Genomic DNA, 26304 nt, shown 5'->3' with positions numbered 1-26304 from the left:
AAGAAAGTACTCCCCTTCCTACCGGCTAATAGCCAATGGACTGTAGTTACGGCACTCCTCATGTCCGAGCTCGATTATTGCAACAGCCTGTATCTAAGGTTTTTGAATACATTGCTCACAGGTACTCCCAAATCTGCCTCCATGTCTAAGGAAATTAATAAATTACACTGGCTGCCGATCAGGAAACAGGTGCATTTTAAAGCACTTTCTACCGCCTACAAGGCACTACATGGTATTGGCCCAGAATTCTGGAAACAACAAATGCAGTGGTACATACCTAGAAGAACCCTACGTGCTGGAGGAGCTAAATTGATGATAGTGCAATCCATCAAAAAGGCTGGGTCAAATTTGTTTGCCTGGTGTGGAATCCTCAAGACTGACGATCCTTTAATAGCTGTTAAAGGATCGTCAGTCTACAATAGCTGTTAATAGCTGTTGTATGATATTTTGTTTATTTTGTTTTTGACCCAGCAAGGCCTTGCAATGGGCACTATTTAAGGTTGTTTGCCAGGCCTTTCAGCTTTTATACATTGCCGGACCAACTGTCCTTTTCTAAATCCCGTTGTGAGGAGGTTTATAAAAGGCTTATGAAAGGTTTTGCACACATTTTCCCTAAAACACTGTTTGTAATTCCACAGTGGGTTTTTAATTTGGTCTTGACATTTCTCGGGTGTACGCCCTTCCATCCGATGTATAGCTGCTCACTGTGTTTCCTGACTTTAAAGACCGTTGTCTTCACTGCCATTACTTCAGCTCATCACATGAGTGAAACTAAGGCACTGTCAGAGCAGCCATCACCATCGTCCCCAGAAAACCTGGTGCGGAGGACTCAGTCAGCCATCTTTCCTACAGTTGTGACTTCCTCCATGTTAGCCAGTCCATCACCCTGCCAGCGTGTTTTGCTCCCCACACCTCGAAAGATCAGGAGAGGCTTTATTGGCCTATGGAGGTGAATGCTTCTATGCATTAAGATCATAAGCCCATTTCATTAGGCCTAAGACTGCCACCACACCACTGACACACAGAGTACCTGTCCTTGACAACATCCGGGGTGCGATATGGGCATTAGTGCATGTGTTCACAAAGCCCTACGGCCTTGACAACCAGGTCCGGTGGGAAGGACATTTAGTCTGCTCAGTCCTGTAAATCCAATGAACTGTCCCTTCACATGGTAAGTTACTGCTTTGGTATCCATTCTAAGGTGAGGAATGGAATCTGCTGTCAGAAGTATCCATCAGACGAATAAGTTACTTACCTTTGGTAACCATGACATTTCTTGTAGAAACTTTAAAAGCAGATTCCTCACTACCTTCCCACTACCCCGTTCATTGGTGTGGCCTCTTTTTAACATCTAATAATGTCCAAAATTAGGCATCAGCTGACTGATACCAGTAGTTATATGCGCTTCATGCATGAATGTGCAGAAAGGAAAAAATTAATTTACTTCAACACACGGGTGGTGCTTCTGTGCGACTGCGCCATGTGATTTCTGCTGTGAGCCAATGCAGAGCCACACAACAACACCGATCAGCATGCGGGAGGATTGCGGAAGAAAACTTTCTAAACCTAGGACCTTATTTAGAGTACAACCGATGGCACACTACATCACAAACGTGACATATCCTGTCCACCGTATTTCAAGGGCTATAGGATATAATGCCCTTCTAATAGGGTGGACAGGATATCCGTCTTGTTTGTGATTGAGTAACCTGTCTGTCAAACTCTAAATCAGGTTCTTAGTTTGGCACCTATGGAGTATTCTAAGGTGAGGAATCTGTTGCTGGATAGAGGCATGACCAGAAAAAGCGTTACCAAAGGTAAGTAACATGTTGTTCACAACTCTTGCTTTTTCAGGGCTGCAATTAGAATGAATAATTTAAATCAATCTAGTATTAATAATTTATATTTTACGTTTAAATACATTTATAAAACAAATCAGAGGTGGAAAGTAACCAAAATGGTGGAATGGTGGCTCGTAGTTTCACCGACTTTCTCCCACTTTTCTCAGTTTTCCATAGAACTAAGGAAAATGGGTGAACATGGGCAGTCCTTTACCTTCACAAACAACCAGATATCTCTCCTGTCAGCTGAGAATCTCTGCAGACCCACGCTGACAGGCAATGCCAAGCGGGATCAGAATAGCTTTCATAGAGACACTGTCAGCATTGCTGAGATTGAGGGGAGGAAGGTGCACAGAGTGGTAAAAGTGGTGGAAGGATGTAAGAAATTGCAATTTTTCGTATGGAATTATTGGAATGGGACGAGTGGGAGTGTTTTGAGTGTGGCAGGATGCCAGGTAAATTCTTTTTAAGTAAAATATTGGGTGGGAATATTTAGCGATTGGTGTAGATGGGTCACAGGACATCAGGTATTAATCTATTTGAAATATTAGGATAGTTTGTGGCGTTTCTTTTAAGAGGGTTGTGTGAGGGTGACCGGGTACAACAATTATGTGTATTTGGGAAGGGATTGAATTGGACTAACTAGGATGGAGGCGTGGATGACAGGACACAGTTAAGGGCAAGGGGAAAGAAGATGAGGCAAAGTTGTGCATCGCTTACCCAGATCTACAATATCATCTGTCCAGCGAAATAAGATTTGTGGGGGCACACATAAATTAAAATTGAAGATGTGTAGCTTTCAATACCATGGAGTTTTACATGTTCAAGTTCCAGGTAACATCATATTCAAATTGAGCCTCAATCTCATTGTCTGTTTGATGTCACTGGGATACCTATAATGCTATATATTTTTTAATGTGGTGGGGAGAGACAAACAATGTACTACTTTAATATTGTTGACTATTGGACCTTTGCTAAAGGATCTGTTGAGAATGCCTTTGGTACTGCAAAGCCTCCCAGAATCAGGAGCTAGCACTGATTTCATGTTTGGAGAAGGATGTGAGCGTGTGAGTTAATACTTTCATGATCTACCAGTTTGAAAGTGTTAAGTCAGAGTGGTGGCAAGTGTAGAGATGTATACAAAAGGTGACTTGAAATGAGGATGATGTACAGATCCAGAGGCTTATTTTTTGTCTTTATGGCTTTAGTTGTTTTCGATATGTGTTTCTTGGACAGAGAAGACCGTGTATTTATATTAATCGTTGATATTATTTGTGATTGTGGCTTTGGTGTTTTTTTCATTTCACTTTTACTTTGTTTGTGTTGTGTAATTGCTGTGAATGAAGCATTGTGCCATGACGATCAATGGGTTTGCAAAGTGGAACCAGTTCAAACATCTTGTTAGACATGAGCATTTCTATAGGAACAAAGGCGATTACAATGAGATATGAAGTCACAAGTATGTACCAAACCATGCACATGTTTGGAAAGAGGAAGGTTCTGTCGAAGGGCTGTTTTAATAATTTGATAATTATTTAACCACCATTGTTGGAAAGGTTGAAAGGCAAACTAAAGCCATCAAAATGGTCACACAATGTCCAAGTAATTGATTAATCTTTTGGTGAACTAAGGGTCATGAAAGGGATGCAATCCTTAGAAAAATTTGAACCCCAGCATCTGCAACCTAGAAGGTCTTACCTTTGAAGTGGGTTAATGATGTTTCACCACGAAAATAAATGTGCAGCCTGAATATGTTGATGAGGATGGCCAAGTCGGTGGTTTGTTTTCTAGTAGATCCAATGTGTAGAATGGCAAATTTGAGGAACAAAGTGGTGCTGACTGAAAATCCCTTGATCAGAATGGAGAGTGTCCAGCGCCTTATATTAGGGAAGGTCTTGGAATGTAAGACATGTTTAGAGACTGAAAGATATATGCTCCGTAACTCTTGCAGGTGTAGTCTGGAAGGAGATGAGCAGGTGGGCATCGTGGTTAGATAGCATGTGGCTTAGAAGGTGTTTCTCAGTGTTTCCCTCGCTCTGCTGCTATGTGGGTAAGCACTATTTGGTGTGCAGTTAACCAGCACCATTCCAATTGGCCATCCATTTGTAGTTGAGAGTACAGTGTATACCTCTTCTGAAGCCTTTAATTAAGTGTACTTTGACTCTTTGGGTAATGTGTGCATGAGAGGATGGGCCTTAGCAGTGGTAAATTGGCAAAGAAGTATCCATAGACTATGACCTGGTTTTACGGTCTGATCTTGATTTACTGTACGAGTAGACTGATGTTATTTCCAATGAAGCCGTTTTCGAATTTGATCAGGTAAAATGATCAATGATCTATATTTTGGTAACTTTATTATTTAGATTAAGAGACCTCTTTTAGAAAATTATATTGTCTCCATATATTGTTTAAACAACTTAGCAAAATTCAGCAGAAAACTGTATTTTATCCAGAGATTTCAAATTGCTCTTTATTTAATTATATAATCAAGTACAGGAAATATGTTTCTTTATTTGTCCAGTGTTAATACATAGAACTGCATTATCGTAAGAGAAGGAATCACCCAAACAGATTTGCAATTATAATGTGCTGAAAGTTCGTTTTACATTTAGATGATCGCAATCATGTATTTCAAACCCTTTGGTTATTTTCAACTACATTTTAAGTGTATTTTGATAAATTTTTTTGTAATGACTTACCAAGAAAGCAGGCATGTTTTTAGCAATGCACATGTAATTGATTTTACTTCCCTTTTCTTTATTTTAGAAAACAGGTGGCAAAGTTTGCAGTGAACTATGATTTTGAAAGTATGCTGAAGAAAGACACAATGGAGCAACCCTTCTCTGTTACGTCTCTGGTATGTCTCAAAAAGCATTTGCTAACATGTAGAACATTGTCTGAATGAGTGTTAAAAATCAGGTGCGAGGGACCAAATAATAACCAAAACATTTTAGATTTTTATAATCTATATTCACTGAAAAAAACAAAAGTTAAAGGAACATTATAGTTGGGTTCAGATTTTACACACACACAACCATAGAAATCCAGCTGCTATAGTTACCTGAGCTAACTATAACTTACACATTTGTTGGAAATCGTATCACTAATTAGTAGTACAGAAAGAATAGCAATTTAGCTTGTATAGTAGCTTAGTATACATCATAAGTCTCAAAAGACATTATGAAACATAATCACTGGATGATGTAATCAGTGACGTCATCCGGGATGTCATTTGAGATGTCGTCGGTGATGTCACTGACCATGTCAGGAATGATTTAATATGTGAGGTCATAAGCAGTGCATTGCAGGGGCATAAGTCTTAATTAGGTAACTATAACTGCTGAATTTTTATGGTTTTGTGTGTGTCAAATCTGAACCTAACTCTAACGTCTCTTAACCTTTTTTTATTTTTCTGTTAATTTGTAAAGATTTTTTATCATATTAAACAATATCATATGCCTGCTACCTTTGGTTTTTTGACAGAATTTCTGTTTTGCTTAAAATATATATACATATATAAAAACATGTAACTATAAAGTTACTTTAACCTTACATTTTTTAAGTGATTAAAATCTAGAAATATTTTAGGTATAAAACTATATAAAAATATTAAATTCATTATTTTAAAAACAAAATATTTTTTAATGGATTTGTTGGATTTGCATATCGTTGTGAGCCCTCTAGATGCATACTGCTGGTTCCACAGGGTTCCACAGATCCTGAGTGATTTTTAACACATTTAAAAACATAATAGAGACTATAAAATTGATGTCTAAATTAGGTGATTTAGTGAAATTACATACAAATTTATAGCATAGAAAAAACCTTATAAAGACAACACCCTTTCTTGGCCGCATGATGTAATAAATCCTGATAATACATCTACAATAACAAGACTATTCCACTTCTACAACTGCAATCAGATTAGAACCTTGGTTCCAGAAACAAAAGATAGGAATTTTATAACTTCCAAGGTAATCTTTTCTTGAATTTAAGGTTCCTATAATTAGATTCTGCCCACCCACTTCTACTTTTTAAATACAGCGTAATAACCAGTAATACTAACTCCTACATGAAATATGATAGCGATAGTACTTTACTTTTTTTCCAGAAATAGATATTTGTCCTGCTTTAAAGTTAGTAATCTCAGTTTCTAATATCGTTCCATCTGCTCTGCATCATTGTAGCATTAAAATAACATACTTGCCACTTCTTGCTACACTTAAGGTTGACTCAAGATCCTTTCAACAAATTGGGCACACATTGTTTTTTGTAGCTTGTCTCAGCAAATTGTCAAAAGTCACACTTTTGCAATCTGGTAATGTTAAATAAATAAAATTCTCCAAAGCTAGTTCTGTAGTTGATATGTGTGAGTAATCGTCATATTCACGGTTCCATGAATAAGTAAGTTCAAAAAAGTAATCAGTAGGTATTTCCTCTTCTTCTAAAACAGCAAGCATTTCCCTTAAACACTCCTGTGTATCCTCTTGTGTGTTTGAAGTAAACTGTACAGACCCTCTACATATATCTACAAGGTCTTGAATGTTTGGTGCACAATGTGTTTTAGTCCTGTCACTATGCAGACATTGTAGCAAAACACACAGTGCAGACCACAATGCCTTCTGTTGTTTCTGTACAATTGCATATACAACACAAGCTAATGCAAAACAATACGTTTAGCAAAACATTAGCATAGCAGTTCACACCATAGGGGTTTTTGACAATTGCTATCCAACAATATCTCCCTCATTTAAAAATATTTGTTTACTAACCATTTCCTTCTTGTCTTTAATTTCTTTCTTTGCAACACCATCACTACACTGCTTTGACACTTTCTGCTTTGAACACATGGAGGGTTTTTCATAAACTGGGTACTGTCCTAAATGAGGAGCATAAAGGCTTCTTAATCTTGTTGTATTCTTTTACACAGCTTGAATCTGCAGTCATCAAATGCAACTAGATACTAACCAGACAAAGTCCTAACTTTTGACAAGGCAACATATGACAGACCTTCCTTAAACACTGTACTACCAGTATTAATAAATACTTAATGTGCACTTAAAGTCTGTGATTTATGAATACTATTTATGAATACTAACAGCAAATGCTAGAGAAACGGAAAACTGTTTCAGTCGAACATATAAATCTTTCACAAGCAAAGAACGTGCAGTACATTGCCCAATTTGCTTTGCGTGGTCATATTTAATGACCAGGTGTTCCACCTCATTCCTATTTTGAAAATGAATAAAATCAACATCTTTACGCATGGCACCATTAACCAAACTTTCTTAAACATTTACATTTTGGTGCAAAATAACTCCACAATTTTTACATAGACTTAAACATTTCTCCAATCCTGCAGTTTGTGAAACTGATTTTTCTAATTAATCCAGTTTTGTTTGTATATTTTCATTTAGCGTACAGTTACACCCTGGTGTTCAATTTTATCTATTGCCTTCAATTGCAAAATGTCTCCTTTATCCAATTCCAGCAATTCATTTTGAAAGATGCACATTCCTCCAATGTTGGCATTAGGCACACACGTATGTTTTTCTTCGTGTATAAAACTGAACATTAGTTCTACTTCTGTCTTTGTTGTTGGATAACGTTTTTAAAACATGACTTTCTAGAACACACCTTCCCTTTTTTGAAAGAATACCCGCTCTAATATCTTTCAGAAAATTACCATATTTACAGTGTCCGATGCTTTTCACAGATTCCTTTTTTCATTCTTTGTATTTGAAATGTAACCAAATATTAAGATTTCCAATACTTTCTAAAGAATTTCTAGTGTTATCATGGAGTAATGCTTTCAACACAGGCTAAGCCTTCAAAGGTGTAAGTTGTAGTAGATCTCCAAAAACATCAAGGGCCTAACGATGTCGGTCAAAGTTGCCTGAGGTCGGTCAAAGTTGCCTGAGGTCAGCAGTTTCGACAAACCCATCAGGATGCGACCACACATGGTGTGGTTGCAAACTTCAATTTTTTCAATGGGAGCCTGTGCGGTGGGCTGGTACAGCCTGCAGCACAAGCTCCCATTGAAAAATGGAAGTTTGTACACATCACAGTACCTTGTGGCAGGCACCTCTTGGTGCCTGCCCACACAGTTCAAGATTGTTAAGGGGTGCACCATAGGTGCCCCCCAGGCCCAAATGTGGGGGGGCCAGTGTGTAAGTGGTTTCGGCTAGGGGCCCCCCAAAGTCCATTTCCGATAGCCAATCCATGCCGGAACGGCCGACATAGATTGGTTGTCTCAGGAACCAACATAATAATCCCGAATGCGGAAACGCCACCCTAAAGGGATTATGGTGCAGTACCAACTGACCTATCAGAACCAAGTCAGATTCCCCCTCCATTTTAAACTCTGACCGCCGTCATCCTAATGCGGCGGTCGGAATATAAAACTACCATGTCGGTCAGAAAGCCTCCGACCAGCGGTTGGAGATTTTCCGACCGACATCGTAATTAGGCCCCACTTGTTTTCCTCCAAATAGGACATCATTATGCTTTGTAAAAACTTCTTGTATTCTCAAATGCATGAAGGCACGCATTAAATTTGAGACCATGGTCACCTCATCGATGATTAAAAGTTTTAACCTTTTTAACACTTCATGACAAGCTTCACTGGATAATTTTTGGTATTCCAGTTTATTGTCATGTTCCTCAGGCAGCATGAGAAGAGGATGTAAAGTAATAGCTTTGATATTGAGTGCAGCTAAATCAGTAGGGGCTGTAAGAACTTGTATTAAGCAACCTATACCAGTACCAGCTTGACTGCTGACATACAGCACTACAAACCTACACTTTGAACATGCACAGTCTTTCCTGTGATGAAGTAATCCATGCTCAACTGCAGCTTTCACACACACACACACACACACACACACACACACACACATACACACACACACACACACATATATATATATATATATATATATTTTTGATTTATCACTGGTAGTACTTTAGACTATACCGATGTGCATAGTTACAATCTTTGCATCTGATTTGCACTAAAACCATTGCTATTTTGCACAAATGTATCTATTGCCCACAGGGGCAACACCCTAAGTCATGAATACATTTGCCACACCTATATAATCTTATCAGGCATGCTTTTATATAAGATGTTTACTGTTGCTTATATTAGCATACGGTTGATTAGAGGACATGTCCCTATGGTTATTGCTCATATTCTATAGCGTTGTGTGGTACTGACTTTGGCTCGGATTAGTAATATTTATACATTTTTAATACATTCTTAATTATTTATGTATTTTAATCCAATCCATTCCGTCTGACTATATTTGTTGCAATGCTTATATAAGTGAATTCACGTTCAACATTAGATGGTTTTTAGTGTACTACAATGCTTTACTACATAAAAAAAGTGTATTTACACAGTGAGCATCTTTGTAATACGTATTTAACATGTATTATGATCAGCTGAATTTACTTACAATTGATTTCACGCATAGTATTTTTTCTATGTTGTTTGCACGTCATGCACTTTTGCACTTTAAAATGGGTGGCCAGCCTCTTGACTGTGTCATGTGATCGAGGCTCTTGGCAGCCGAAACGCGTCATGGCAGACTGGTGTTGGGTTTGATTAAAGAGTAGAAACACCGCAAGACTGGGTCTCATCTCTTCCTTTTCGTTTTGGCGGGAATGCTGAAATAAGGTTGAAACTTACCGAATATATATATGTATATGTATGTATGTATATATATATATATATAAATGTGTATATATATATATATGTATTATAAAGTCTTTTCCTGACGGGTCTCTCAAGATGGTTGTGTTCTGTCCTATTTTGCAGGCCTTGCATGTCATACATTTTGTAAATCCATTGCTCCTTTTTAGGTCTCGCCCTGGAATAAGCATCCAAAGGATGCCTTCCAGGGACGGAGACGTATAGTCACCTGTCTGGAGGGAAGGACGGACGAGAAGGTGCACGCGCTTCTCCCCGGCTGGATTCAGCTGCTTGCACGCGCACGTCGGCTCCGTCCACATTCACAAGAATTCCCGCGCCGTGCACATCCCCACACATGCATGCATGCGCATACACACAGAGACACTCGCTCGCACACACTCTCTCCCTCCCCCCGCAGTCATCACACACGCATACACACACGCACGCATACACACAGACTCCAAGACACATACACACACACACACGCACGCTCACACACATACAGAGCCCCCCGCCGCCCCACGCACACACACATGCCCCCCGCCCTCGCAGCTCAGTAAAGGCCCCCACTCACCGGTACTTGTTTTCAGGCGAGGGCTCGTTGCAGGCGGCGGCGGTCTCTTCCTTCTGTGCGTGCGAGGCTCTCTCACCTCACGGGAGCCCGCCCGGGCTTCCGGTGTGTCTTCACGTCCCGCCCCCGGCCTGCCTGACTTCCGCCCGGGATTGAAAACCTTGTTATTAATAGGTACAGTCCAGAACGTTATGGTTTGACAAAATACTTCCCATAAATGTCCTTGAGCTCGGATCAGAAGGCATGCGTGTAGAGAGAGGTGCGCGTGTTTCCCCGTTTGTTGACAAATTAATGAATTGCATGTGCTTCAGGACATCCGTACTTGGATTTGTTCTTTCGAGACGGAGGCTGCAGTCCTTTCTCTGGTTCGATTCTCGTGCATGTTCAGGGGCCATGTTGGACGATCACACGATATGTGTTACCTTAGTTTCGATGTTAGACAGCTGTCATGCTTTCTTAGTAGTATTGCTTGTTAGACACACGGCCGGAAGTATTAACACTGTATCCCTTTAAGAAACACACATCAAGCGTAACCAATAGGTAGACCTCTTACATAAATAGCCCGGCAATTGACCTGCCCAAACCTTTTCAAACAAACGAAGACGCCGCATGCAGCCTATGTGAGAGGAAGCCTCGTTTTGCCGGTAAGAGCGCAGAAATACATCAAACCAGCCCCGTTAGAATGAGAAAATAAACTTAGAATATCGGGTATGTAATTCTCCCTTTTCCCCCGATTCCTTCAATACAGATACATGGTCACTCTTGGGTGTCACTCTGAATATCCACACGCGGCATTGAACTCATACAGCGAACCAGGCTGTCACACCCTTTAGGTAAGATCAATCGAAATCCTTAATCTACACCTGAGAATAGAAAAACATACATTCCTAATAGCCATTCCCTTAATTACAGGCAGCCTCTGTACGCAGTTTACCGTAAGGATCCAGTGAAACTACGTCTCCCATAAAACCCCTCGCCCGTAATTTCTCTGCCGGCCATGTGTCTAACAAGCAATACTACTAAGAAAGCATGACAGCTGTCTAACATCGAAACTAAGGTAACATATATCACCGTGGTTAGAAACTGTGCTCTCATCATCTATATTAGTAATAATCAACTTATATTTATAATATGGCACACGCTGTTTCAATCTTTAGGTAGCGGCTATCCTTTCATTCTGCGCACTGTGCGTCTTTCTGCTAGAACAGAACACTATCGCTGCAACCACAGTTTATCAGAAGAGCTAAAAGCCCAATAACCAAGACTACATAGAAAGCGCCATATCGCGACTGCCTCTTAACATCTGAATTAAGGTAACATATACCGTGTTTAAGAACTGTGCTCTCGCTATTAAGACTAGTAACAGTCAATCTATACTTGTATCATGACACACGCTGTTTAAATCTTTAGGCAACGGCTATCTCCCCTTCCTAAATGTTTGCACATCTTGGCAGCAGCCTACTGCCTATAATCAGCCGATGAAGTAGATTGCGCTCCAGGCAAGCTGCTGAAATTCAACTCCAACAACGTCAACTACATGGTTTATTTAAACACACCACGTGCATGTGCTACTACTATAAAGGATTGCATCTGTGCTCCAATAATAGTATAAATCCTGCCATGCATAATTGACCCTTCCTCTACCTTGAATGTGTGGTGGCTTTCTTTCGCCACACTCGTCTTCCGTGCAGGCAAAACATCAAAGAACCAGCCCGAAGCAGTCGCATAGCTGGAAAGCTTTCCTTTGCTATAGGAGTGACATTTCCATGAATGCAGCGTGCTTATGTGTGACATTTTCTTGCATGTTCTATCCATGTTATAATGTTAATTCCTGAAAGATACTTGTGCATTACAAGGGACTAAAATATAAACTGAATAGGTGATCTGTCATGTAGTTTAGTAGTGAAAATACACATTTCTTGGTTTGTACATTTTTTTATCATGCTATGAGCCACTTTACATCATTCTAACTGAATTGAGTTGTACAAATTGAAAAGCAGTACACATTTTAACTAATAAGGTTCCATAAATGAGTGATATGAATAAACATGTCTCACATGAGCACACAGAGGCCTGTTCTATTTACATCTTCGGAAATAATGGTTTCCAGTGCAGCTTGTATATTGTTTTGCAGCAAAAGATCAGTGTAGAGAACAGTGTTGTACAGAGGGCTTTACTGATGAGAACGCTTCTGTTATATTCTAGGTTTCATTTTTTGATATGTATTTCTCAGCTACATTCTAGGTTATAGCTTTCTATAGCATTCTAGCTACAGACAGGACGCCCCCCCCCCCCCCGCGAGGAATGGAGACCCCGCTGGCAAAGGCAGCGCCGGGGTCTCCCAAGAGACGGACCGCCTGCGGAGCCAGCTGCAGAAGGCGTACTACCTGCTGATCCACGCCATGCACGACCTGCCCGTGGAGCGGCGGAGCCCCCTCCCCTCGAGCACTCCCTCCCAGGACCGCATCTGCACCCAGTCCTCCCCCCCCGGGCGCACTGCTCGTCCGGCGAGGCCAGCCCCCAGTAGGCATCGGACAGCGAGTCTGCGGCCCCAGCCTCAGGGGCCCTCCCTCCACGCCGCCACCACTGGAGCAAAAGTGAGGAGACCCTGGGCAGGGAGGGGGCCCTGCCGCCGCTTCACAGGTCCCTCATTGACAGCGGCATCCAGTACGGCCCTCTGCCCCCCCGCCCGAGGGACAGGCAGGAATGTGGAGGTGGGCCGGACAGTGAGGAGGAGGAGGACTCCCAGTGTCCAGCTGCCGAGGAGCAGGCAGTGCGCTGGGGGCGTGCAGCTAGCGGGGCTGGCCATCCATCACGTGTGGACAAAGAGTGGCTGGGAGGGCTTGGAGACCCCGATCACAGCCCCTCAGGGATGGGCAGCCGGCCAGATGGCCCCCTCCGGGCCTCTGGGGTGACGGTGAGGAAGATGCAGAAGTGGATGTACAAGGGCCGGCTGCTGTCCCTCGAGATGAAGGAGCGCATCATCGGCGGGGCCCTGCGGCCCGGGGTGCTCAGCCCCAGGGACGAAGGGCGAGGAGGCGGCATGGTGCCGGGGAGCAGCGGACAGGTATGCTCTGTCAAGATCAGGACTTTAAACTTCCTCCATGTAGTAAGTTTTCTTTCCACCATCGTTGTTTTACTATTATTTTTTTTTGTAATTTACGTTTCTGACGAGCTTTGTTTTTTGGTTCTAAAATCTCAACTTGTCCCAGGCCAGGTCAAAGTACCATGTAGTGATGTGTGTGTTTTCTTCGTGCACTTTCCATTTCCCTATTCCAGAGTGGGGACGGGGTTCAGGGCAAGAGTGCATGTTAGAAATCAGAACCCACTCTTTAGGTACGGACAGCACAATCTCTCAGCAACCTTTAGTATAAGTGGGCCAAGTGGTGCATGCTCCCCGCGTCACTCACTGCTGTTGGCAGCGCACATTATTGACATGTTGTCTTTTCCGTTAGTAAATATATCAATCGCTTCAACTCCTATAGACAAATCCTGTCCTGTCACCTGTTGTGTTTGTGTGTGTAGTGCGCCCGGCGTCTTAGGGAAGAGGCTGCTTTTGAGCACCAGTTCCATTGTAGAATGTAAGTGCATTGTGTCCTGCACACGTAGTTCCCTCCCTCATGTGGGCAATGTAGAGGCTGTCTCCTTCTATGCTGTCTTTACCCTGAGCTGTGAGTTCTCTACCTGCTTTTTGGGTCTCGCTGGAAAAGCATCCGTAAGGATGCATTCAGCTGGAGACTAGTAACGATCACTGTGGGAGGAATGACGGACCAGAGGGTGCCCGCGCTTTTTCTCTCCTGGATTCATGTGCGCGCACGTCGCGTCCGCGTCCCGCGCCGTACACATCGCAGACAGACACTCGCTCACACACACACCCCCTCTCCCCCACAGTCACACACACGCACTCCAAGACACACACACACACACACACACACACACACACACACACACACACACACACACACACACACACACACACACACACACACACACACACACACACACTCACACTCACACTCACACTCACACTCACACTCACACTCACACTCACACTCACACTCACACTCACACTCACACTCACACTCACACCCCCCCCCCCCCCCCCCCCCCCGCACATGCTTCCCCCGCAGCTCAGCAACGCACTCACCGGTTCTCCTCAGCTGCAGGGCCCGGCAGCAGGACTCGTCTTCCCTCGTTAGGCACCGGGGCGGAGGGTAGGCTCCTGCCTGCTCCGGTGCACGGCTCCAATCGCGGTCCTGTTTCCTGTTGTCGCGCCGGCCTGCCTGACTTCCTGGTCGCAGGCCGGCAGAGTAACGAGGATGTTTTGCGGTATTTATTTATGTATTTAATTATGCATTTTTATATAGCGCAGACTTTACCCGAAGGCGGTATTTATTTATGTATGTATTTATGCATTTTTATATAGCGCGGACTTTACCCGAAGGCGGTATTTATTTATTCATATATTTATGCATTTTTATATAGCGCGGACTTTACCCGAAGGCGGTATTTATTTATTCATATATTTATGCATTGTTATATAGCGCGGCTTTACCCGAAGGCGTCGGAGGCTTCACAACAGGAACAGAAATGAAACATAATGAGAAACATTACAAAAGAACAGGTTGCAAAAACATACGTTACTTACATAAGGTAATAGTGACAATTGTGAGCAAACAAAATACATGAGGTAGTAAAAACTATGAGCAACCAAAAATACATGAGGTAGTAAAGGTAATAGTGACAATCGTGAGCAAACAAATACTTGAGTAAAAATTGTGAGCAAACAAAATACATGAGGTAGTCAAAAGTGCACCAGAGGAAATGAAAGTGACAAGTGTGCAGTTATAAGAGAAAACAGAATATGATTAGAGGTATAGTCCTGCAATAAGTGCTAGACACTCAGGCTCAGGAACAAGCGTTACATGGGCAAGGTGGCACTTGTGCAAGTATCAAAGTTAGCCCGGAATACAGTACCACTGTCATCACAAAATTCTTAAGCACCCTGCAACACTGGGGATTTACAGGAATCCAAACACCAGCGTAAAGTACTCGAACAACAATAACGTCTGTCTTATAAATGTCACCAAAAAATGTTAATATTTCACTTCTGTTCTTAGATTTTCGTGAAAATACAACACATATTGCATTGCAAATGCTATAGGTGTCACATTTGTGAAAGTTAAAACTATTGGCATTGTAAATGACAAAGCTATTACTTTAGCTATTACTATAGCTATTTTCACAACCAACACATAAATAAAAAAAATGTAATTCGCAATACCAATCCTCAAACTTTCCTAATGCGAGACCTATTGCATTGCAAATGCTTGTTTGGAGCCAGTCTGCAGGTTTGTTTATTGAGAAGTGGCTACGCACCAAATGGTCCGAAAGATTTGGCGCTCTCCGATATGAGATTAGTGGACCCGTTCCAATGTCAGTTCCTATATCAGGGTCTTTCATTAGGACATGCCAGTATTTTGATAGAATTTTTAAAATTTTATAACTTTCCTTACTGTAGGTTACAATCATGCGTGGTCGGTCCTCTTCTCCTTGTTTAGTATGCATAGGCTGTTCTTTATTTTGTGATGCTGTTGTTATTGCACTCTGTTTCCCTTATCCAGTGTTTCCAATCTTGTTTTCAGTCTTGCTTTTGCTTCCCCCTGTGCGACATCCATATGTTTGTATCCTCGTTCCAGGAAACTATCTTTAGTGTCTTTAAATTTATTTTCCATTTCTTCACTAGTTGAACAATTCTTCTTCATACTGAGGAATTCTCCATATGGTATTCTTTTTATCAGTTTCTGGGGTGAAAGCTTAGCCCATGAAGGATGCTGTTTGTTGCAGTATTTTTTCTGTGTGTGGTTGTTTCTATCTTGTTGTTCTGTATGAAGACCTTAATGTCCAGAAATTCAATTTCTTTGGGACTGATAGTATACGTGAATTTTAATCCTTCTTCATTATTGTTCAGGATGTTAAAAACGGTCTCAAATTCTGTCATTGTTCCTTTCCATAGTAGGAACAAATCATCTATAAAGCGCAACCATAACGCTACTTTGGCCATGTGTTGGTCGTTTTCTTCTCTCCAAGCTACACTCCTCTCCCACCACACCATCATGATATTCGCATAGCTTGGAGAGAAGGAAACTCCCATGGCTGTTCCACATCTTTGTTGATACATTCTTTGATTGAAAAGAAACACATTGTTGTACAAACACATCCTGATCATGTCAAGTAGCATTTTTGAATGTTCTCGTTCTGTGATTGGTCTCTGTTTTAAGAAGAATTTGATGGCTTTGATTCCTATGTCATGGCTTATGGAGGTGTAAAGAGACACCGCATCTATAGTCACCAAAAGATATGATGGTTGCCAATCAGTGTTCATTAGAATCTTTAGGAAATCTCCCATGTCTTTTATGTAAGATGTTAATGTTGGAACTATGGGAGCAATGAAATAATCAACATAATTTGCAATGTTCTCATACAATCCTCCACAACTTGAAATTATTGGCCTTCCGGGCGGTCTATTCAGTGTTTTGTGCACTTTAGGTAAAAAGTACATCGTCGGTGTGATAGGATTTTCCACCATGAGATATTTCTTTTCATTTTCTGTGATTAAACCTTTTTGTTGCCAATAGTTTAATTTTGTTTCCAACTCTGATGTGAATTCCGGAATGGGATTGTTTGTTAACAGTTCATAGTTCTTATTCACATTTAATTGGCGCAGGGCTTCATCAATATATTGTTGTTTGTCCATTATTATGACGTTCCCGCCCTTGTCCGCAGGTTTAATTTCAATCATGGTGTTATTTTTTTAGTGAGTGGATAGCTGCTCGTTCTTTTTTTTATAAATTTTACTCACAGAACCATTAGGCTTAACATTAGCACCTATGGTATATTATCATGGTTTTCCGCGAATTAACACGTAATAGGTTTCCTACTAAAGGATTATATGTGTCACTGAGTATCGCTTTAGATAAGCATCCCCACAATAATTCCCAGCTGAAATACACTCATAAATATAAGATAAGAAACAATAAAATACAATAAAGTTATGTTGATACAACTACATGGCCCACAATGCATCACCCTGATAGTTAAAGGGAGAAAGTATAAAATGTGGAAATTAAGAAAGGACTAATGTAGAACACTGCCGTGATCAAGAACATTTGTTCGAAACGCGTAGGAGTTTTGCGCTAGACCTGTGAAATAAACGAAAAATCTTCATTGCCAAGCAGTGTGCCTCGTAATTCTTTGTATCTGCAATATATATATTACCTACTGGCGACAGCCAGTAGGTAGTTATAGCTAGGATTGTTTTCCATAGGAAATCCGCAACATTCTATTGGGAATAACTTTGGCGCCGGTGGACGAATCTTCGCGAATTTCTCAAAGAAGATGGCCCGCTCCGCTCCTTCCCTGAAAGTTTGGGGGGGATTTATCAAGCGGGGGCCGAGATATTTGGGGGTCCCAAAACGTGTTTTCCCCATGTTAATTACCATAGGGCGGTTGGACTCACTTTTAGCCTGAACGGCTGAATGGATTTCCACCAAACTTGGCAAAATTGTAGGGACTGGTAGCCCGATGTGCCTTTGCTATGTCTCAAGATATGTGCTCCAGTGGATTTTGAGTAATTTAGGTTAAAAAAAAATATATATATCTATAAGCGCGCCCGGTACGCGCACCGGGGCGCGTACCAGCGCGCTACGCGAGTTCGCGAGCGGAAAGCTGATTGGCTCTCGGTGTCTGTCAACATTCCAAACAGTCCGTAGCGGCCGCCATCTTGTGTCTCGGTAGGATCGAGAAACAAGAGGTGGCAAAAACAAAGGGCGAAATGACTAAAAGGGGTAGACCCCCCTTGACCCCCTAGGTTTGATGTGGGGGCCATAAAAGGGCCCCGCGGGGCAAAAAAATAAATAAATTTGATTTTCGCGGGGGGAGCACCCTGTACGCGCACCGGGAAGCGTACCGGGGAGCATACCATGGGGAAAACCAAGTCATAAGACGCATCACGCGACTACGCGATACGTCACGATGAAGTTTTCGTTCGCGGCAATGGCGCTAATGGGACGCTCACCGGTACGCGCACCGGGGCGCGCCATAACACTGCGCTTACCGGTGCGTTCACCGGTACGCGCACCGGGAGCGCACCAAGGCAAAAAAAAAAAGGGGGGGGGAAATCTACATAAAAAAAATAGTATTACATAAATATACAATATAGGGTTTATTATAAAAAATATTATATTTCATAGCTATAGAAATTAGCTATTAAAAAGCCTATGAAATTCACTGAAAAAACAATAGGTTTGAGGCCCTATATATAGTTAGGAATTAGCATTTACAAAACCTATGAAATTCACTGAAAAAACCATAGGTTTCACACCAGTTATAGTTAGGAATTAGCATTTAAAAAACCTATTAAATTCACTGAAAAAACCATAGGTTCCACACCAGTTATAGTTAGCTGGAAGTTTTACTCGCATAAAACCATTGAAATTCCCACGTTATAGTTAGTTGGACTCACTATAACTTGCGCGTGCAATGCACTGCTGATGACGTCACATATTACATCACTCATTACATCACTCATAACATAGTCAGTGACATCACTCATGACATCACTGATGACACCATCCTTGTGACAGAGTGACAGACCTCCTTTCACTGTAATGTAACCCTTGAAACACATATTCAATAATAGAAAGTAAAATTTTCAAAAAAATGGAGATACCCATACCAGTTACAACAACCAATTCAATAATTCCACCATCTATATACACATCCACTCATTCACCAACAGTTCTATATAGTCACTCATACATATACTCACTCATACATATACTCACTCATCATATGTAGTGATACACCTATACATCCTGTTACACACCGACAGTCATCCAAAAGATACTCTCACACATGCAAATAAACTATTGAACATCCATTTATTTGCATATACAGCTATACACACACTACCACCTTACTTCTAAGGAAACTTACACATACTTACTCTCTTAAACAATCACTTATAGAAACACATACTTATTTAAACAGGAACTCTTACAATCCCTCACTCTCACATATACTCACTTATATACATCAATATTCACATATACTACATTAAAATATGTAGTTACTGATAAAGACCCTAGTGAGACCGTCATTCACTCACTAACACACACATATACACACTCATCCACCCATACAGTCCTGCACATATGCTGTCTTCAAAACACATACAAAGAGAGAGTCAGTCATTCATGCATCTATGTGCTAAGTAATACCCCCACCAAACCATACAAACACTCATACTGATACTAAGAAAAACATCTAATAACCCATAGACATACACATGTAGCTACTCACCTACCCATACAGCCACTTATACACAAAGTGAAACACTAATACATATATTTAAATATTTAAACATTACTCTCTAATATATGTATTCACTAAGATACACTTAATAAACCAGTTAACCAATCCATTTAAAAAACAAAAACCATCCATGTAAACACTTATTTAAACATTTATTCTTCCATCGACTTTTACATATACATATATAACACATATTTAGTTTTTAAAAAGACACACATTCACTGGATGGTGTCATCAGTGATGTCATGAGTGAAGTCACTGACCATGTCATGAGTGATCTAATATGTGACGTCATCAGCAGTGCATTGCACGCGCAAGTTATAGTGAGTCCAACTAACTATAACGTGGGAATTTCAATGGTGTTATGCGAGTAAAACTTCCAGCTAACTATAACTGGTGTGAAACCTATGGTTTTTTCAGTGAATTTATATATATATATATATATATATATATATATATATATATATATATATATATATATATATATATATATATGTATATATATATATACATTTGCTCATCATTTAGTTGTCCAACTAAATCTGGCAAATCAATTGTTTCCTTTCTTGCTTGCTCCGTCGCAGTCTCCACCTCCTCCATTGCAATAGCAGCATCACTTCAATGATTGGTTATCCAAGTATGTCCTGACTTAGAGGACCTAAACTTTGGCTCCTTAGCTAGCTCAGCAACAGTTGTATCTTCCTGTTGAATTTCATCATTCAATATCTGCAATTTGTTTGGAAATACTGAGCACTAAATGCTATCCTTTGCAGCATTGAAAGAGTATTCATAGGAGTCAAACTTTCCCAGTAATTCTGTTTAGGAACGCCAAGGTTCAAACGCCTTAAAGTGCAAAATTGAAATATTCTCTTTTTTCAGAAGTCTGGTAACTCAGTTTTTCTTTGGTTAATTGTACTGACCCAGCTAAGTTGAACAAAAGACCCACTGAAACCAACTACTGCAAATTTATCATCTCCTATATTTTTTTATCACATTATTTCTAAATGTGTAGCACTGTGGTACTTCATATAGGCAGACATTTTCTAAATGTACACTCCTTTTTGCATAGTAAATGCCCAACATGTTTGTATTCGCAATTTCTGTACTATCTGGCTCAAATTGTGCAAGACATTCAATTCCTGGGAAAGATTTCAAAACTCTGTTTCGACTTGCTACTAGGCCTAGACTCACCCAAACAATCCCTTTTGACTTAGAATATAAACTAGCAGAACTCAACCGATCACAGCATTAATAGGATCCAATTTCTCAGTGTTAAAACATCTTCAAACTGAAGCTTACACTTTTTTTGTTCTCCCCACACATCTTTGTTATATGTTATGTTATGTTATAAGGATATTTGTAGCGCGCACAACTACTCAAGAGTATCCTGGCGCGAAGCATAACCACAGCGAAGTCAGGGCTGAACAGCAAAGCGAAGCAATTTTAATAGGCAATGTTAAAAAGATGGGTCTTAAGGAGCTTCTTAAAACACCCAAGGTCTCTAGTGTTCCTGAGAGTGAGTGGGAGGGAGTTCCAGAGGGTGGCGGCTTTGACCGAAAAGGATAGACCGCCCATTCTGGTTCGCCGGAAGCGGGGAACTACCATCCTGCGTTGGGAAGCCGACCTTAGGTTGCGACTTGGGACATGGAAGGTCACTCTTTTCCTGAGATAGACAGGGCCTGTATCGTGGAGGGCTCGATGCGTGAATACCAAAGCTTTAAATTGGACTCTTTGAGCCACCGGCAGCCAATGAAGGGTAGCTAGTTGATGTCTTATGCTGTTTCGTCTAGAGATACCCAGCAGGAGTCTTGCGGCAGCATTCTGGATAAGCTGGAGTTTATTAACCAGATAGGAAGGGGAACCCAGATACAAGGCGTTAGCATAATCCAGGCGGGACAATATAAGGGCCCTAGCGACCGTTTCCTTAGCTGACTGGGGTAGGAGAGGAAAGAATCTACTCAGAGATCTGAGGGTCCCGAAGCAGGCGCCCGTCAAACGCTTGATCTGCTCTGCGAACCTCAGGTCTTCATTAAACCATATGCCCAGGTTCTTGGCTGGGCCACCTTCAGAGAGGGGACGGGGAGAATCAGGGGGCCAAAGTAGTTCAGTAAATTGGCTTGGGAATTGACCATACAGTAAAATCTCTGATTTTCCCTCATTACATTTGAGTTTGGCATGAGCTAGCCAGGTGAAAACGGCTGCCAAACATTTTTGTGCTGCATCAGTATCTAATGACGAGTTGCCCCATGTAAACAGAAGCTGGGTGTCATCAGCGTAGGCCATAATTTTTGCACCCAGCTCCTCGGCCAGGTAGATCAACGGGGTCATATAGATGTTAAAAAGAAGTGGGCTCAATGTAGAGCCCTGTGGGACCCCGGTCTGAACACGCCTGGCCGAAGAAGAGTACGGGGGCATCCAGACTTGCTGATAGCGGGAGTCAAGAAAGGATTCCAGCCAGGACCACGCAGCCCCAGTGATACCAATCTCGGTGAGGCGAGCCAGGAGGAGTTGGTGGGGGACCGTATCAAAGGCGGCAGAGAGGTCCAATAAAATTAGCGCCGCTCTGCCACCCTTGTCCGTGCACTCCCTGATGGCTTCCACCACCTCCACCAGAGCTGTCTCAGTGCTGAAAGATGACCTAAAGCCCGACTGGGCTGGATGTAGCGCACCAGACTCCTCAACAAAAGCGTTCAGCTGCCGAAAGACAACTTTTTCGCAGACTTTCGCCAGTGCCGGGAGCAGAGAGATGGGGCGGTAGTTGGCTGCAGTAGCAGGGTCTGCCGAAGGTTTCTTCAGGAGAGGCAAGAGTTTAGCTTGCTTCCACTGTTTAGGGACCACTGCCGATTTTAAAGACCAATTGATCAAAGTAGTGACCTCCGGGCCTACACAATCTGCAACTCCCGCCAGAACTCTTGCCGGGCAAGGATCGGAGGGGGAGCCTGATTTTAAAGATTTTAGAAGTGTTAGGATGTCCAATTGATCCACCCTGGTGAATTTGGTGAGGCAGCTGCTAGCGGGGGCGCTAGGAACCAGCTCCGGGGGGTGTGAGACAGCAGTACTCAGTGCTAATCCCTCTTCAATAAGCCTGATTTTATTAATAAAGAAGGAAGAGAGCTCCTCACACCATTCGGCGGAAACCGGGATTTTTTTGTGCTCCGCTATAGGTGAAAGGAAGCTTTGAACTATAGTAAAGATTTCTTTATCATTGTTAGCTGCTTTTTGGATCCTAGCCGCAAAATAAGCCCCCTTCGCAGTCTTAACTGCTGTGTAGTATTCTCTTTGGGCTGTACGGAGGTCTGCTTTAGTGTGTGGGGAGTATGCAACCCTCCAGAGCCGCTCGAGTTTTTTGCAGGACCTTTTTAGTTCTTTTAATGCTGGCGTATACCAGGGTTGAGAAGGTGGCACGCGTTGTAAAATATTCCGAGCCGGTTTGGAGGCAATCTCAGCCCCCCGGCTGACCCAGCTGTTGAAAAGATCCACCTGGCTTTCTAGGTCGTCAGACTGGTCGATTTGGGAGTGCATGAGAGCTTCCACCAGTCCAGGAATATTAATTTTTCGTGCTAAGGGACCTGACTGGGTGGGAGGGTGGTGGGATGACAGTGTCACACACCAGGAGAACATAATCACAGCATGGTCAGACCAGGTGACTGGCTGGGGATCTTTAAGGGCCAAATCAAAATTGGAACAAACCAAGTCCAGCACGTGACCTAGCGAGTGCGTTGGTTTAGAGACCCACTGAGTTAGGTGCGTTAAGGCCAAAAGGTCTTGGAGACCCAATGTGTCCGAGGAGCTAACAGAATCTAAATGAATGTTAAAATCACCTAGAAGGAGAAACCTTGGGAACCGTAATACCCGGTCCGTCAAAGTGTCACCCAAGGAGGTTAAGAAGGAGCTGATCGGCCCCGGCGGTCTGTAGACCAGGGTACCTCCGAGAGTAAAATGGGGAGAGATAGTAAAGGAGAAGTCAAGGGCTTCACCATCCAGCACACTCAGAGATTTATCACAAGAAAAAGCCCATGTATCTCTGAATATAACAGCGGTGCCGCCCCCTCTACCTAAGGAGCGATCCGCTCTGGCCAAACGATATCCATGTGGGACTGCTAGTGCAACCACTGGGGCACATGAGTCGGTTAGCCACGTTTCTGTGATGAATAACATGTCTAGGTTGTTGTCTCTAATGAGGTCGAATACATTCTCTGCATGTTTCACCATAGAACGGGCGTTTATAAGAGCTGCCTTGATAGAATGCTCACTTTGCTTTTTAGAGGATGAATGGGATGTACATGAGGGAAGGTGAAAATTACAGACCTTACAGTCCCATATGGTGTTGGAGCTCAGCGAGCACCTCAGCAGCCCCGCATGAGAGCCAGGGTTCAGGGCGATCAAGGAGTCGCGGCTGTAAGACAGGGGGCTCAAGATATCTAAGGGAGTAAGGGCAGCCGGACCGGCACTAGGCACGGTCCTGGCGCGGACGGGCGCAGACGGGCTTGACTTTTGCGCGACTTCGGCGCGCATTCGGCGCGCCCGCTGCGCCCGCCCGCTGCGCCCCCACCAGCACATGTTGATATATAGAAAGATTAGGGGTAGCGGGAGGCGCGGTCACCAGTCTCCGCCCTCCGGCTTGCTGTAAGGTCCCTGATTGGTCCGCCTACCTCCCCATGAGCTCTCCACTCAATCGGCACCCAGCCGTGGTGGAACGGAGCTCGGGATTCGGCGACCAGGTAAGTTAAGAATCAGAGGAGCAGCCTAACTCGCTGACTTCCTCGTGAATATGAGCCAATAAGCAGCGCGGGAGACAAGCAACACAATAATAATCTAAAAATAGGAGGAGCAGCCTAACTCGCTGTCGTCCTCTGTACAAAGAATAAAATTGTGCAAACAAGCAATGGCAGGTTTAAAAGTCTTGTCACGCTACAAACATAAACATCAGGTTTTTTTAAAATCAGACTGGATAAGCTTGCGCACGCACAGTGGCAGCAGCGACTTCAAAGTGGTAGACAGCGCACTTAGTGAGGATGGCTTGAAATAGCGGGAGGCGCGGTCACCAGTCTCCGCCCTCCGGCTTGCTGTAAGGTCCCTGATTGGTCCGCCTACCTCCCCATGAGCTCTCCACTCAATCGGCACCCAGCCGTGGTGGAACGGAGCTCGGGATTCGGCGACCAGGTAAGTTAAGAATCAGAGGAGCAGCCTAACTCGCTGACTTCCTCGTGAATATGAGCCAATAAGCAGCGCGGGAGACAAGCAACACAATAATAATCTAAAAATAGGAGGAGCAGCCTAACTCGCTGTCGTCCTCTGTACAAAGAATAAAATTGTGCAAACAAGCAATGGCAGGTTTAAAAGTCTTGTCACGCTACAAACATAAACATCAGGTTTTTTTAAAATCAGACTGGATAAGCTTGCGCACGCACAGTGGCAGCAGCGACTTCAAAGTGGTAGACAGCGCACTTAGTGAGGATGGCTTGAAATAGCGGGAGGCGCGGTCACCAGTCTCCGCCCTCCGGCTTGCTGTAAGGTCCCTGATTGGTCCGCCTACCTCCCCATGAGCTCTCCACTCAATCGGCACCCAGCCGTGGTGGAACGGAGCTCGGGATTCGGCGACCAGGTAAGTTAAGAATCAGAGGAGCAGCCTAACTCGCTGACTTCCTCGTGAATATGAGCCAATAAGCAGCGCGGGAGACAAGCAACACAATAATAATCTAAAAATAGGAGGAGCAGCCTAACTCGCTGTCGTCCTCTGTACAAAGAATAAAATTGTGCAAACAAGCAATGGCAGGTTTAAAAGTCTTGTCACGCTACAAACATAAACATCAGGTTTTTTTAAAATCAGACTGGATAAGCTTGCGCACGCACAGTGGCAGCAGCGACTTCAAAGTGGTGACTTTAAACTCTGTCTTGTCAGATTGTGTTATGTATGAAGTAATATAACGAGCAACCGCTAAAGAGTTGTCTGCCACAAACTGAATATCCATATTGGCATTCCACATTTTCAAAATCACAGGATTGTAGTCGCTAATATATTTTGAAGCCTCTATTCTCCTTTAGTTGTTTGTCTTATTTGGTGATTTACAAGTAGGTGTATGCAAAGTTGTATGTCTTTTTTTGGCAATTTACATGTAGGTGTGTATTTCACTGCAGACTGAAAAATGTTCACTCTTCCTTTTAAGATAACGGGCCTTGGAAATCCAAAATGACACTTTGTATAAAAAATTTCTTTTGCTATGTACTTCTGCTGACAGTACTTTCCACATCTATGTGATTGGAAACAGTACTTTCTGCTTTAACACTTTTTCCTCTGTTTCTTTTGGAATGCCACATGTAATATACTCCTCTATGAAAGAAAGTACAGACTCATCTGTGTCTGGTCCACATCTCGGTGCATCTTTTACCAACAACAGCATGTGAATATGAGGAGCAAAGCCTGCATGTTACTCTTTTTGCCAAATGAAATCACTAGCTTCTCCAAGAGATGGATTTTGTTTGTTACAAATGAAAGACAGCATAGCTTGAAATCTGTGGTTAAAATATCTGCAAATATTTGTCCGATCCAAAGAGCAAAGTTCCCCTGGTGTTTTCAATTAGACGCCTTTAATGTTAGTTTGCTTCTCTCAAAAAGTCATTTAATTCATCCCATGCATACTCTGCACAACTCAGGGTTACAAACCAAGTTGGTGCACCTAATTGGTCCCATTTTGGCATGCCATCAAATGTATTAAATTATACTCCATCTCCTCACCTTTTCCATGAATTTTGTCAACAAAGTCTTTTGAACACATATTTTGTAAATGCACTGCTGTCTTAAGAATATGGTTAACAGCATA

General features: G+C 42.4%; 1 protein-coding gene across 3 annotated transcripts in view; it reads left to right on the top strand.

Moving 5' to 3' along the window:
* The window catches only part of STAMBPL1 (STAM binding protein like 1), a 281826-nt gene that overhangs the window by 92711 nt on the left and 162811 nt on the right, over window positions 1–26304 (top strand). For all 3 annotated transcript variants that reach the window (XR_013594758.1, XM_078642881.1, XM_078642880.1), the window contains one exon: window positions 4608–4698. Coding sequence is in view for 2 of the 3 variants with exons in the window: in XM_078642881.1 (XP_078499007.1) it covers window positions 4651–4698 (48 nt within the window). In the remaining variant the exon portion in view is untranslated. The remainder of the gene's footprint in view (window positions 1–4607; window positions 4699–26304) is intronic.

This window comes from Lissotriton helveticus, chromosome 5_1, assembly GCF_964261635.1.
Source record: "Lissotriton helveticus chromosome 5_1, aLisHel1.1, whole genome shotgun sequence".
Classification (NCBI taxonomy): domain Eukaryota; kingdom Metazoa; phylum Chordata; class Amphibia; order Caudata; family Salamandridae; genus Lissotriton; species Lissotriton helveticus.
Note: the sequence above shows the minus strand (reverse complement) of the source record. Positions and strands in the feature narration are given on the sequence as shown.